We start from the raw sequence: 13,897 nt of genomic DNA, 5'->3' as shown, positions 1-13,897 counted from the left end.
ACAGTATAGGCAGCTTCTCCTACATTTGGTTCTGAGCAACTTCCTGCATTTTATATGCCAGTATCAGATACAACAGGAAGTCATGTATGAAATGCCTTTTGTCACACGATTATAAACTGTAAGAGTTCACATAACTGCCAACTAAGAACTGACAGTTACTTTTTATTCATCCACATGAGTTTCCATCTAACTTCTTAGGGGGATGATATATATATATATTTTTACATTTTTTATATTTTTATCCCCAGGGGTATAGGTCTGTGAATCGCCAGGTTTACACACTTCACAGCACTCACCAAAGCACATACCCTCCCCAATGTCCATAACCCCACCCCCCTTCTCCCACCCCCTCCCCAGCAACCCTCAGTTTGTTTTGTGAGATTAAGAGTCACTTATGGTTTGTCTCCCTCCCAATCCCATCTTGTTTCATTCATTCTTCTCCTACCCACTTAAGCCTAAGCCCTAGGGGGATGATATTAAGAGTACAGCACTGAAGCATGAAATAGGAGAGAGCACCGAAAAAATTTCAGAACCTGTCTGCATCTGAACAGCTCTATTTTAAGAACAGAGCTACAGCCCAAAGCTTATTTCTCCTAGGCCTAGGACAGAAGTTCTTGAACAGAGACCCTCTCCAAGCCCCTCCATCTATGATCCACTGAATTTTGAAAAACTCTGAGGGTGGGGCCTAACAAACTATTTTTTTGAAGATATTATTTATTTGTCAGAGAGAGAGAGAGACAGAGAGCAAGCGCACACACAAGCAGGGCGAGTGGCAGGGCAGAGAGAGAAGCAGGCTCCCAGTTGAGCAAGGAGCCCAGTGTGGGATTCAATCCCAGGGCCCTGGGATCATGACCCGAGCTGAAGGCAGATGCATAACCGACTGAACCACCAGGCACCCAGACATCCCAGCTAACAGACTATTTTGTTTTGTTTAAGATTTTATTTATTTATTTGGCAGACAGAGATCACAAGTAGGCAGAGGCAGGCAGAGAGAGACACGAGGAAGCAGGCTCCCCGCTGAGCAGGGAGCCCAATGCGGGGCTCGATCCCAGGATCCTGGGATTATGACCTGAGCCAAAGGCAGAGGCTTTAACCCACTGAGCCACCCAGGCGCCCCGAAAACACTGTTTTAACAAGCCCTCCAGGTGATCCTGATACAGGATAACCACCGGCCAAGGGAGATTCAAACAGTCTGAAGGACCAGGATTGGACAATAAAACTGGTTGTTTTTGTTTTTTGTTTATTTTATTTTATTTTTTTTAAAAAGATTTTATTTATTAGACAGATCACAAGCAGGCAGAGAGCAAGCAGAGACAGAGAGGGAGAAACAGACTCCCTGTTGAGCAGAGAGCCCGATGCGGGGCTCGATCCCAGGACCCTGAGATCATGACCCGAGCTGAAGGCAGAGGCTTTTAACCCCCTGAGCCACCCAGGCGCCCTGAAAACACTGTTTTAACAAGCCCTCCAGGTGATCCTGATACAGGATAACCACCGGCCAAGGAGATTCAAACAGCCTGAAGGACCAGGATTTGATGATAAAAGTGTTTTAATTAATGTAAGGGAACTCTTTGGATTTTATGTAGTAATAGCAAAATACATTGCTTTGTGACTTACTGAAGTCACAGAAGAAAAAAGGGTAGTTTATTTATTTCAACTCATTCTCAAAGCACTGTGTCAAACAAAGGAGGAACATCTGACAATCTTAGCCACCACTTTCAGGGCAGTGACCCTGTGAAAAACTCTATACTAAAAGTACTTTTATTAACTTAGTCTTCCCAACTGTTATCTCCATTTTATGAAAGTGGAAAGTAAAGCTTAAAGAATGTTAAATGACTTGCCACAAATCCCAGTTACTAAGAACCAGAGCTAGACCTGAAACCCAGATCTGAGTCAGAGCCTGGACTCTTAATAGTTTATATCACTGTCTCCAAGAGCTTTTTCTTTTTTTTTTTTTTTTAAATTTTATTTACTTGAGAGAGAGAGAGAGAGAGAGCGTACACACGCAAGCAAGCCGCATGAGCAGGGGAAAGGGCAGTAAGAGAGAGAAGCAGACTCCTGGGTGAGCAGGAAGCCTGATGCAGGCCTCCAACACAGGACCCTGAGATCATGACTTGAGCTGAATATCAGATGCTTAATCAACTGAGTCAATCAGGTGGCCCTCTCCAAGAGCTTTGAAAAACATTTTGGAGGGGTACATTGGGCTCTCTGCTCAGCAGGGAGCCTGCTTCCCTACCCCCGCCCCTTGCCTGTTTGTGATCTCTCTCTGTCAAATAAATAAATAAATAAAAGAAAAACATTTCGGTGAATTTTACAGTATGGCCACTGCTTTCCTTTCAGATAAACCCTGGAAAGGATTTACTGAGCTGTATCCTTCAGGAATGGCTATACTGCCTTATTCTGTCTGGACTTTAAAAAACTCAGTAATTACAATGATAAACTCAATGCTCTACTCTAGTTAAGATCATCATTATCTAAGAGATTTGTCTTTTGTCAGACTTTTGGGTACTTTATGTGAAAGATGATAGGTTAATTCTTTTTTTTTTTTTTTTTTTTTAAGATTTTATTTATTTGACAGAGAGAGTGAGAGGGCACAAGCCGGGGCAGCAGCAGCAGGAGAGGGAGAAGCAGGCTCCCCACTGAGTAGGGAAACCAATGCGGGGCTTGATCCCAGGACCTTCGGATCATGACCTGAGCCGAAGGCAGATGCTTAACCATCTGAACCACCCAGGCACCCCTAATTATTCTTTTTTTAAGAAGACTTTATTTATTTGAGGGGGAGGGCAACAGAGGGAGAGAGAGAGAGAAGCAGACTCTCCACTGAACAGGGAGCCCGACGATGGGCTATCATGACCTGAGGCGAAAGCAGATGCTTAACCAACTGAGCCACCTAGGCACCCTCAATTTCCCCCTATTTTTAATCAAAACTAAAAGTTTCTACTATGCAACAATTTCTGCAAAGTTCGCCACACCGTAATTTCAGTATATCCTTTTTTTTTTAAATCATCTCTACCCAACATGGGGCTTGAATTCATGACCCTGAGATCAAGAGTCATATATGCTGCAAACTGAGCCAGCTAGGCACCCAAGTATTTCTATTTTTTAATTAACTGAAAATATATCTCAACTCAGTTCATTCATTTGTAGTAGAATTCCTCTGCAAACAAATTTATAAGCACCTTAATGCCAATGTCTTGTTTGTTTTTGTTTTGTTAGATTTTAAAAAATTTTTCGAGAGATGCCTGGGTGGCTCAGTCAGTTAAGTGTCTGCTTCAGCTCAGGCCATGATCCTGGGATCCTGGGATCGAATCTGGCATCGGGCTTCTTGCTCAGTGGGGAGTCTGCTTCTCCCTCTGCCTGCAGCTCCCCCTGCTTGTGCTGTCTCTCTCTGACAAAAGTAAATCAAACTATTAAAAAAAATTTGAGAGACAGAGAAAGTGAGGAGAGAGAACGGGGTGAGGGACGGAGGGAGAAGCAGACTTCCTACTGAGCAGGAAGCCCAAAGCGGGGCTCAATCTCAGGATTCTGGGATCATGACCTGAGCCGAAGGCAGATGTCCAACCGACTGAGCCACCTAGGCATCCCTAATGCCAATATCTTCTACCTAGATGTATTAGCAAACAAAAACATGTAAGAATCTTGAAAATAGTTCTTTTTTTTATTGTTAGCCAGAATATAGTACATCATTAGTTTTCGATGTAGCGTTCAACAATTCATTAGTTGCGTATAACACCCAGTGCTCACCACAACACATGCCCTCCTTAATACCCATCACCCTAGTTCTAATAATTAAAAATTTCAAGTAAAGTTTAGCAGCCACCATCACCGAAGCACTTTTACTTTCCTTTAATGACCTTGGCTCTCAGCTAATCATCTTGCTCTGTGAGCTGAATGAAAACAGGCTCGTTTAGGCACTTCCAAGTGCTGTAAGAGCAAGTACTTATAAAAAAACGTAGTGGGAACTGCTTAGCTGAGCCATCCCAGAGTGAGTTTGGCTAGCTGAGGCTAGTCATGATGAAGTCTACACTGCTGGACTCACCGTGTCCTTGACAGCCATGAAGCAATGACAGATCCAGCGCCGAGTGGTGCCGTCACGGCATATGTAAGAGAATGCTCTATCAAAGTTCCTATCTGGGGCACAGAAAGAAACTTTTTCTATTGTCTGGTCAACTATGAGGTCCTGGGAAAAGGGAAACACAAAGAAACAGAGGATTTACCAGGTTATTCAAGGTTCTCAGAATAAACACGGATGCTCATTTCACAATGCAGAGTCTCTAAAACTAAAGCATCAAAACTATGAAATAGTGCTCTGAGGCCAGCAGTCTGAATACTAAGAATTTGATGAAGAAGAGATCCCAAGAGGCACTCTGCCCAGATGCCTTTCTCACTTCATCTTTATGTTCTAAAACAGATGCTTGCTGATTTTAGTTATATCACATACATTTATGTTCAATTTGATAATATATGTAAATCAATAAACTCCATCCAATTCCCATATAGTTTATATTAACTTAGTGATCATTTGATTTTGAGTATGACTTTGTATACCTGCTGAATGGCATTGTATCTACACAGTATAAACATTACACAAAATGTTTTTTAAAATCTTGAGGCTCTTCTTTGTGATACTTCCATAGCCCAGAATGCCTAGATGCTGAGGTGGGGCTACAAATGCTAAAACAAAGGATTTTTTAAAAAATGGCTTTTATAAAGCATCACTATGAGCATTTATGTTGTCCCACAAACTTGCCAGCCAATTTTTAAAAATTCTGCAACTCTGGTGGCTCATTATGGTTTTATTTTTCATAACCTTGATTATTATGAATTTCCTCTTTAGCAATGTAATTCTTCAAGTCTTTTGGATTGTCTGTCATTTTTCTTATTGACATGTACGAGTTCTTTATATATTCTAAATATGAGCCCTTTATAGATTGTACACACTGCAAAACTTCTTTTCCATTCATGATGGGTCCAAGGGTGAAAAGCCACCAATTACTATTATCACTAAAGTGGAAAGAACCAAACTAATTAATGCCAGTGCTATATGTAGCCACCAGGGGGCAATATCACCTATGAACTGGTATAAAACAAAAACTGTCTCCATGTACACCACCTTTCATCCAAAACACTAAAGAAAACTATACAAGTTCTTAACAATACGCTAATTAAGATGATCATGGTTTCCAATAATAGTAATAATGTACATTTAAGACTATCACTTCTTCTGAACTTAAAAAAAGGGGGGGGGGCTCAGATGAAGGGCAAAAGAACTACTGCAACTGTATTAATAGTTATACCTAAAATGTATCAGGTAAGTTATCCATCAAAATTGCTCTTTAGCTGCCAGACTGTCTCCTTTTCAGTGACATATGAAGTTTTTTGAAAAACTGCCTTCTTGTTAAAATTTCTCCAGACTTTAGGTCTCTTAGGAAATTTAAATTAATGATTAAATGTACTTATATAAGACTTAATGTTCTCTAATGTTAGAGTCTATGTCTCCCTTCTTCTTCAGGCATGTAAGATCACTTTCTTTCAAATGCAAAATGCCATCTCTGATATAAGATTTTGTGTAGATTCTAAGTAAGTGTTAACCAAATGGGCCATTTACTAGTCCTTAAGATTTTGCTTAAATTGTCTTTTTTAAGTTAAACAGTAGGTTAATCATTTCAAATATCACTTTCTAAGAATATAGTTCCCTCTATTAAGGAACAAGAAGAAATTTCAGATGTGGTCTTTTTTAAAAACTTTGGTAAAAGGTCCATTATATTTTACATCAAATTTGTGGGAGTAAACATTTTCTTCAAATGTATAAGAACAAAATCCTAATATTAAATGCAAATGTTTACTAAACATGCTGTTACATAGAGCAAAATGTTGTGAGAATTCTGTTTTTCATAAGGTTAAATGAATAACTGAATTTGTTTTCTGAACACTAGTATCTCCAAAGACTTTGGACAAAGTGGAAGGATACAGAGTGACTATAGCAGCTTAACAGCATTATATTTGATCATTAGGGATTAAAAAAAATGGACAGTAACATTCACACTTATAAAATGTTTACCTTAGTTTTCTCATCCACAACTCTCAGTCCATCTGCTGATACCCACAGGACTGCCTTAACTGCTTTCTTTCCAGTCTTTTAAAGAGAAAGCAAAAAGGAAGGGTGGGGGGAGACACAAACATACGTAACATTAAAAAAAAAAGGTCATCTTCCATAGAAAACATTGACTTCTGCCTTCCAAAAGTCACAAGTACAGATGGAGTCCAAGTTCAGGAGGGGTGCCCAAAGCCAGATACTCAAACCAAACTGCAGAAACATTCAGGAAAAAAACAAGCCAAAGCCATTATTTTAGAAACACAAAGCAAAACAATAAGATAAAATTAAGTAAAGGGGAAAGACAGGTGGACTCAAAACCAAGATATCACATTCCATAAAGGGCAAAGAATTCATAAGTAGATTCTTCACCCCTTTAAAAAGTCAACCAAGAAAACCAAGAGTCAGATAAATATTAAATACATAAGGAGTTACACCACAAGTAGCTTCTACAAATGTATTTACTGTAAAAAGTAATACACAGGTCTAAACTGAGATGCTGACCTATCCTTTGACTCATAATGTATACAGCAGAACCCGCGGTCATCTGAAATTTTCATGTTAAACACCCAAGAAGTCTTCATTATTCCTTTAACAATCTTTAAAGACCATTATTTCTTCCGTCAGGATTAACACAGAACTCGTTTAACTTTTTAATTTGATATTAAATGCATGGAGACATTTTGGGGATGTAGAAGGATTAAAAAACTTTAAAAAATACTAATATTATTACATGAATTCTTGCTGGCTGAGAAAAAACTTCTTTTGGCACGCAAGAATCATGTGAGAGTAAGATGTACGCTTTCTCCTGTGATGGAATGAAAATCGGAGAGTGGGACTTCGTAATAGTAATTTAACAGCTTCCTGTCTCTTCAACTGCTTTAAGGATACAAGCAAAATAAAACGAAAGCAAAATAAAGGCTAAGAATAGGTATCAGATTATAAAAAATATAAATCAAAAGGAATCTGGTAGTAAAACTGCAGCAGCAGCCTGTAGGAGGGACAGAAGGGGATAAAGAAGTATCTACCACTTTCCTCTGCATGTGTCCAAGCCCAGCATTCCTCCATAATTGTTTAAATGAACTGTGTACTCCCCTCCAGGCTCATCATCTCCACCATCACCAGGCATTTGATAAGAGCCTATTACATGCCAAGCAGTGAAAACTGTGCACTGAAAGGCAACACTTTCATAAACAAAAAATAAATAATACAGTAGTAAGTGTTATAGTAGAGCTGCAAACAATGTATGATGTCAGAAAGGAGGCATGGTCAAATCTAACTGTGGAATCAGGAAGGTTATTCAAAGGAGAAGATCAAAGTAAGTACTGAAATAATTTTTCTAGATGCACAAGGTAGGAGTGGGGGGGTAGGGAAGTGACAGGTAGAGGATATGATAGGCAGCAGCAGCAGCAGCAGCAGCATAGGACACGGAAGCAAGCAACGTGGCAAATCTGCACCCCATAATACTTCAGTATGACTCGAGAGTAGGATGGGTGAATAAGGAGCAGTGGGAGATAAAGAGTAGGAAAGGCTAGTCACGGAGGGCTATGTATGCTTACTGAAGAATTCTAAATTGTTTTGGCAATTAGGAGCTACTCAACGAATTTTTAAATGCATATCACTGTGGCAGCAGTGTAGATGGACTGGAAAAAGACTGACAGGAGGCAGAACGACCACAATATGGTTTGAGATGATAGAAAATGAGGGTTAAGCTCTCTTCATTGAGAAAAGGATAGAAATGAGAGAGTTTTAAATGGAAAACACAAGGGAGAAGTCAGAAAATGCCTCTCTGATTCCTGGCTTGGGTAATTAGGTAAAGAAAGTACTACAACTAAGAGAACAGAAGAAATGCAAAAGTAGGTTTAAGGGGGCTGAATAAGAGTTCGGTTTTAGATAAGCAAAGTTTGGAACGCCTATGCAATATCCAGGCAGAGATGTGTAACCAGTAATCGATACACAGATCCGAAGTTCAGCAGAGAATTCTCAGATGGAATTTTAGTTTTGGGAAACACCAATCATGGGAGTAGTAAGAAGACCAAGGACAGGAGAGATTATCAACAAATAACAAAGAAGATGAGTCTCTGAAATATTAGAAAAGGAAAAACCAGAAAGACAGGAGAATGGAGAGACTAGGGTTATTGAAACTAAGGGAGAAGGGTTTCAAGAAGTAGTGGGGGTCCAAAATGTCAAATGTTTCAAAGCGATCAAGCAAGAAAAGATGTGCAATGTGCCCACTGGATTTAACAATGAAGATGTGGTAGAGTGATAAAGCTTGTAATGGTTAATTTTATGTGTCAAATGGGCTAGGCTATGATTGCACAGGTTTTTGCTTATTTTTGTCAAACAGCAGTCCAGCTGTTGCTTTGAATATATTTTGTAGATGTGATTAACATTTACAATCAGTTGACTTTAGATCAAGGAGATTACCCTTGATATCATGGGTGGGCTTTGTCCAATCTGTTGAAGACTTTAAGGGTTAAAAGCAGGTTTTCCTAAGAAGAAATTCTGCCTCAAGTCTCTGACATAGAAATTTTGCCTGAGCTTCTAGACTGCTGGCTGGCCCTACAGATTTCAGACTTGCCAGCCCCAATAATTGCATGAGCCAATTCTTAAGTCCTTCCCTCTCTCTATATGTATAGACAGATACCTAAATGTATACATATACATATGTGTGTATGTGTACACACACACACACACACACACACACACACACACATACACACACACACGCACAAAGAGAGAAACAGTGGTTCTGTTTCTCTGGAGATCCAGACTAATACAGAAGTGTAAGTCAGACTAGGATAAGTTGAAAACTAAAAGGCAAAAAGTGTCTGTAAATATTACTCTCTTTAAAAAAGCTTTCCTAAGCTTTTGGGCAGCAAAAGAAACCATCAACATAATGAAAGGGCAACCTACTGAATGGGAGAAGATATGTGCAAATGATATATCTGATAAGGGGTTAATATCCAAAATACATGAAAAGAATTTATACAACTCAACACGAAAAAAACCAAATAATCTGATTAGAAATGAGCTGAGGACTTGAAAAGACACTTTTCTAAAGAAGACGTACAGATGGCCAAAAGATATAAAAAGATGATCCACATCACTAATTATCAGGGAGATGCAAATCAAAACCAAAATGAGATATCACCTTAGACCTGTCAAAATGGCTAGAATCAAAAAGACAAAAAGTAACAAGTGTTGCAGAGGAGGTAGAGAAAAAGGAACGCTCATGCTCTGTTGGTGGGAATGTAAACTGGTGCAGCCACTGTGAAAAGTAGCATAGCAGTTCCTCAAAAAATTAAGAATAGGGCCGCCTGAGTGGCTCAGTGGGTTAAAGCCTCTGTGTTTGGCTCAGGTCATGATCCCAGGGTCCTGGGATCGAGCCCTTCATCGGGCTCTCTGCTTGGCAGGGAGCCTGCTTCCCCCCCACCCCTCTGCCTGCCTCTCTGCCTGCTAGTGATCTCTGTCTGTAAAATAAATAAATTAATTAATTTTAAAAAATTAAGAATAGAACTATCGTAAGATCCAGCAATTCCATACAGGGTATTTACCCAAAGAAAATGAAAACACTAATTTGAAAAGATACATGCACCCCCATGTTTATTACAGCATTATATGTAATAGCCATGACATGGAAGCAGCCCGTGTCCATCAACAGATGAATGGATAAAGAAGAGGTAAGATACACACACACAATGCAATGTTACTTTGCCACAAAAAACAACAAGGTCTTGTTATTTCTGACAACATGGATAGACCTACAGGGTATTCTGCTAAGTGAAATAAGTCAGATAAAGACAAATACTATATGATTTCCTTGTATGTGGAATTTCAAAAACAAAACAAATGGCAGAAACAGATCCATAAATACAGAAAACAAACTGATGATCAACAGAGGGGAAGAGGAGGAGGGCCTGGACAAAACGGGTAAACAGAAGTGGGAGATACAGGCTTTGGTTATGGAATGAGTCACAGGATAAAAGATGCAGCACAGGGAATACAGTCAATGGTACTGTAACAGCGCAGTAACAGACTGTAGCTGTGCCTGTGGTGAGCGCAGCTTAACGTAGAGATTCGCTGAACTGCTGTGATGCATACCTGAAACTCATTAACACTGTGTGTCAGCTATACTTCAATGAAACATAATTTAAAAGTTGAAAAAAAAAAAAGTTATAAAAAGGCGCTGGGACCCAGCAGCCACATAGTAGTGGGTACCTTTACAGAACAGGTCCAAGTGGGGCTCGGACAGTCACCTTTGGCTTTTGCACCCAACCAGATGATTTGCCTTCAGACTCTGAGCCTTCAAAGCACTTCACTTGATTTTCTTTTAATATTTTATTTTTAAGTAATCTCTATACCCAACGTGGGGCTCAAAACCCACAACCCCGAGATCAAGAGTTGCATCCTCCACCGACAGAGCCAGCCAGGTGTGCCACATTTCCCTTGATCTTTATCTGTAATGGTCCAGGGTCCTGAGTCAAGAAAGCTTTTAAGGCAGCTTTGACTGAAGATGACTTCCTTATTTGGTTCAGAAATTCTTTCAAAAAGACATGAAGAAACAGTATCATAAAGATTATTACTTTGACAAATGGAGAATAAATCTGTAGATGAAAACAAGGAAAAGGCATCTCAGATGCAAACAGCTGAGACTAGATTAAAAGGTACCTTAGTATAGAAGCAGGAGAGAAGTGTTTCCAGACCCAGACTGACCCGATTCCACCACCAGAGGTGGTTTCTCTTGAGACTCTTCACTGGGCATCAAAAGAGTATATTCTTAAGTGGGATCAGTTTCTTTTAGGAAGAGCACCATATCCTACTGGTGTTGAAAATGAAAATGACATAGGAAGTACTGTTCAAGATGAGGAGCGGCGGTAACTTCTTCACACACTCCTTCAAAAAACCTATTTAGTACAGTTGAATATTAAAGAATATGCAGGTCATTTCAGGAACTTTAAGAATCAAAAGGCTCATATTGTCCCATTACCTCCTCAAGGACAATGAAGATAGGAGAAGCTACCGACAAGTCTCAGGTTATCACTTTGAGACTCACTACTACTTCACGGGCATGAATTTGCTTTCTTCCAAACCTACGGAAGTGTTAAGAGCGAATATTGAAAGGTGGACTATTTATTAAATAAGTCACTAAGTGAAAAAAACTACGATAAAACATAAGTTTTTCTAAAAAAGGAGAGCCATAGGGCAATGGGAGACAGTCAGAGGATCAAGGGAGATCTTTAAGAATTATGATAAACTAGCATGATATACTAGAGACAGAATAGGCTTTGGTGTAAGATAAGCAGTCTGAATTCGGTGCCACTGTTCATAAGCTAAGCAAGTTGTGGGGCCCTCTGGGCTTCCATTGCTTCATCTGTAAAATATCTGTAGGACTGGTAAAAGGATCAGAGATACATTCAGTACTTGAAATTGAAAGAGGGCAATAAGGAACTGGTAGCCATTTATCAAAAAACTTTTAAAAACTTCTCCCAACAAAGTGAAGCTTCTTGAAAGACACACTTTGAGTAAGAACAGCTCATGCTTACAGGATGCGTGAGAAAAGCCAGTAGAGAAGGGAGACTGCAGGTCTGAGAAGGAGCAAGTCCTCTAGGAGGCGGGACGGGACGGGATGGGGCTAGAATCCACGCTTCAGACAGGAAGAGGGACGTCCCTTCTGTGAAACGGAGTGATAGAGTGATGCTGAGTAAAATGACACAGATTTGTACAGGAGTGGCAAGTTGAGGAAGTTCACTCTGGAGACATAAATTCATCTGCAAAGGAGAGATTACCTGCTTTACTTTGCTGGGGAGAGGACAGTCGACAGGCACAGTGAGATGGTCGACACGAATGAGAGCAGTATAGAGGCAGCAGAGCATAGTAACTCAGAGCATCAACTCTGGAACCAGGCTGTTGTCTCGGTTTGAATTCTGGTTCAGCCACTTACTAGTATGACCACGGGCACATTACTTCTCTAAGCTTCAATTTCCACACCTATGTAATGATGTTAATTTCACATACCTCATGGGATTATTATGAGAATAAAAGAAGTTGATACAAGTAAAAGGTTTAGAACCGGGGTGGTCATATAATGTCCTGTCCAAACTGGACCCTCTGGAAGTGAAAGGGGGCACTATTAAAACCCAGAAACAGGTGTTATACTGGGACTATTTCAGACAAATTGGGGCCGTAGTTACCCCACCGCCAAGAGCAACTGCCCATATTTAACCAACTCCTACGCAGCACTGAGTATTTTGCTACAAGGTAACCTCCATGATGGCAGGGTTTTCCACCTTTATTGTTCACTGCTGGATCCTCGGAGCTTAGAACAATGCCTGCACAGCACAGGAGTTTAAGAAATATTTCTTGAAGGAATATATTTGCCAAATATCTATTGTAGGGGATACAGGACAGTTGATCAGTGACACAGAAGACTGCCAAATGGCACTGAAAATCCTGGTAAGGAACTGAAATTCGCAACTTCATCAATCTATTCATTGCGCAATTGCTGCCTGCAGAGTTCAGCATCTGAGGGAATGGACAGGACTAATTCCAGATTGGGAGAATGAAAATGGGGGGGAGGAGTTATTTGATTATTGATTCATTTTAAAAGCTTTTATTTAAGTAATGTCTACATCTAATGTGGGGCTCGACTCATGACCCCAAGATCAAGAGTTGCAGGCTCACCTGACTGAGCCAGCCAAGTGCACTTCAAAGGTCATTTCTGAATGGAAGTGTTCCTCATTCAGTCTCCTCACCATATATAGCCAAACAGACATCTTCTTGGTCCAATTATATAGTTATGAAAACATCTTTGCTTTTTGAGGTATATCTACATAATAAATTTTATGGTGTTGTACTAATGTACCACTGAGGCATTGTATTTGTCATATTTCATGGCCTTCCCCTAACTGGGGGAAGAAAACAGATAATGTGAATTCTTCTTGCTTTTGTTCCACTTTGGGGGCTGATTCTTAGATGTCACAATAGTTGGCCACAATAGTTACTTCCAACAGGTATTGAGATATTAACACTCAAAGTTACCTGCAGTTAAATTCAATTCAGACTTCATCATACAAATTCTACAGTAGCAATGCCCCTTCCTGTTTGTGCCCTTTACAGTTTTTCATTCCAATCACATCAACTGAGGTTCTTAAACACTTTTCAGAAAATGCTAAGTCATAGAAGATAAAAGTTTTTGCCTTTGTTTACCTTAAAACTGTCTATTTAAGCCAATATCTTAGGAAATAAGTTGAAGCTAACAAAAAGACTGAAATATAAAGCTAACCCAGAGTAAGTATGAAATATAGGATTTAGGTACATATTAGTGACACAAATACCTCTTTACAAAAAAAGACTACATAATACTTCAGAAACTAATAAAATGTAGTAGCTAGGGTAATGTAGATGTGAGACATGAAGAATTATTTCATCACTTGTTCCAACACTTTAAAAAAAAAAAAAGATTTATTTGACGGAGAGACAGCAAGAGAGGGAACACATCCAAGGGGATTGTGAGAGAGAGAAGCAGGTTTCCCGCTGAGCAGGGAGCCCAATGTGGGGCTCGATACCAGGACCCTGGGATCCTCCCCTGAGCCAAAGGCAGACGCTTAATGGCTGCGCCAACACTTTCTATTTTAGAAGTAATTTCATGGTTGGGGTGTGTGGGTGGCTCAGTAGGTTAAGCCTCTGCCTTCTGCTCAGGTCATGATCTCAGGGTCCTTGGATCGAGCCCCTCATTGGGCTCTCTGCTCAGCAAGAAGCCTGCTTCCCCCCCCATCTCTACCTGCCTCTGCCTACTTGTGATCT

The 13,897-nt window shown here is 40.0% G+C and overlaps 1 protein-coding gene and 1 pseudogene across 6 annotated transcripts in view; one reads left to right on the top strand and one right to left on the bottom strand.

Annotated features, from left to right (window-relative positions):
- Positions 1–13,897, bottom strand: part of NUMB (NUMB endocytic adaptor protein) — a 68,951-nt gene that overhangs the window by 12,329 nt on the left and 42,725 nt on the right. For all 6 annotated transcript variants that reach the window (XM_032345020.1, XM_032345023.1, XM_032345022.1 and 3 more), the window contains 2 exons: positions 6,059–6,133; positions 4,037–4,177 (listed from right to left, as the gene is read on the bottom strand). In XM_032345020.1, coding sequence (XP_032200911.1) covers positions 4,037–4,177; positions 6,059–6,133 — 216 coding nt within the window. The remainder of the gene's footprint in view (positions 1–4,036; positions 4,178–6,058; positions 6,134–13,897) is intronic.
- Positions 10,608–10,972, top strand: LOC116591787 (annotated as a pseudogene).

Source organism: Mustela erminea, chromosome 5 (genome assembly GCF_009829155.1).
Source record: "Mustela erminea isolate mMusErm1 chromosome 5, mMusErm1.Pri, whole genome shotgun sequence".
Taxonomy (NCBI): domain Eukaryota; kingdom Metazoa; phylum Chordata; class Mammalia; order Carnivora; family Mustelidae; genus Mustela; species Mustela erminea.
Note: the sequence above shows the minus strand (reverse complement) of the source record. Positions and strands in the feature narration are given on the sequence as shown.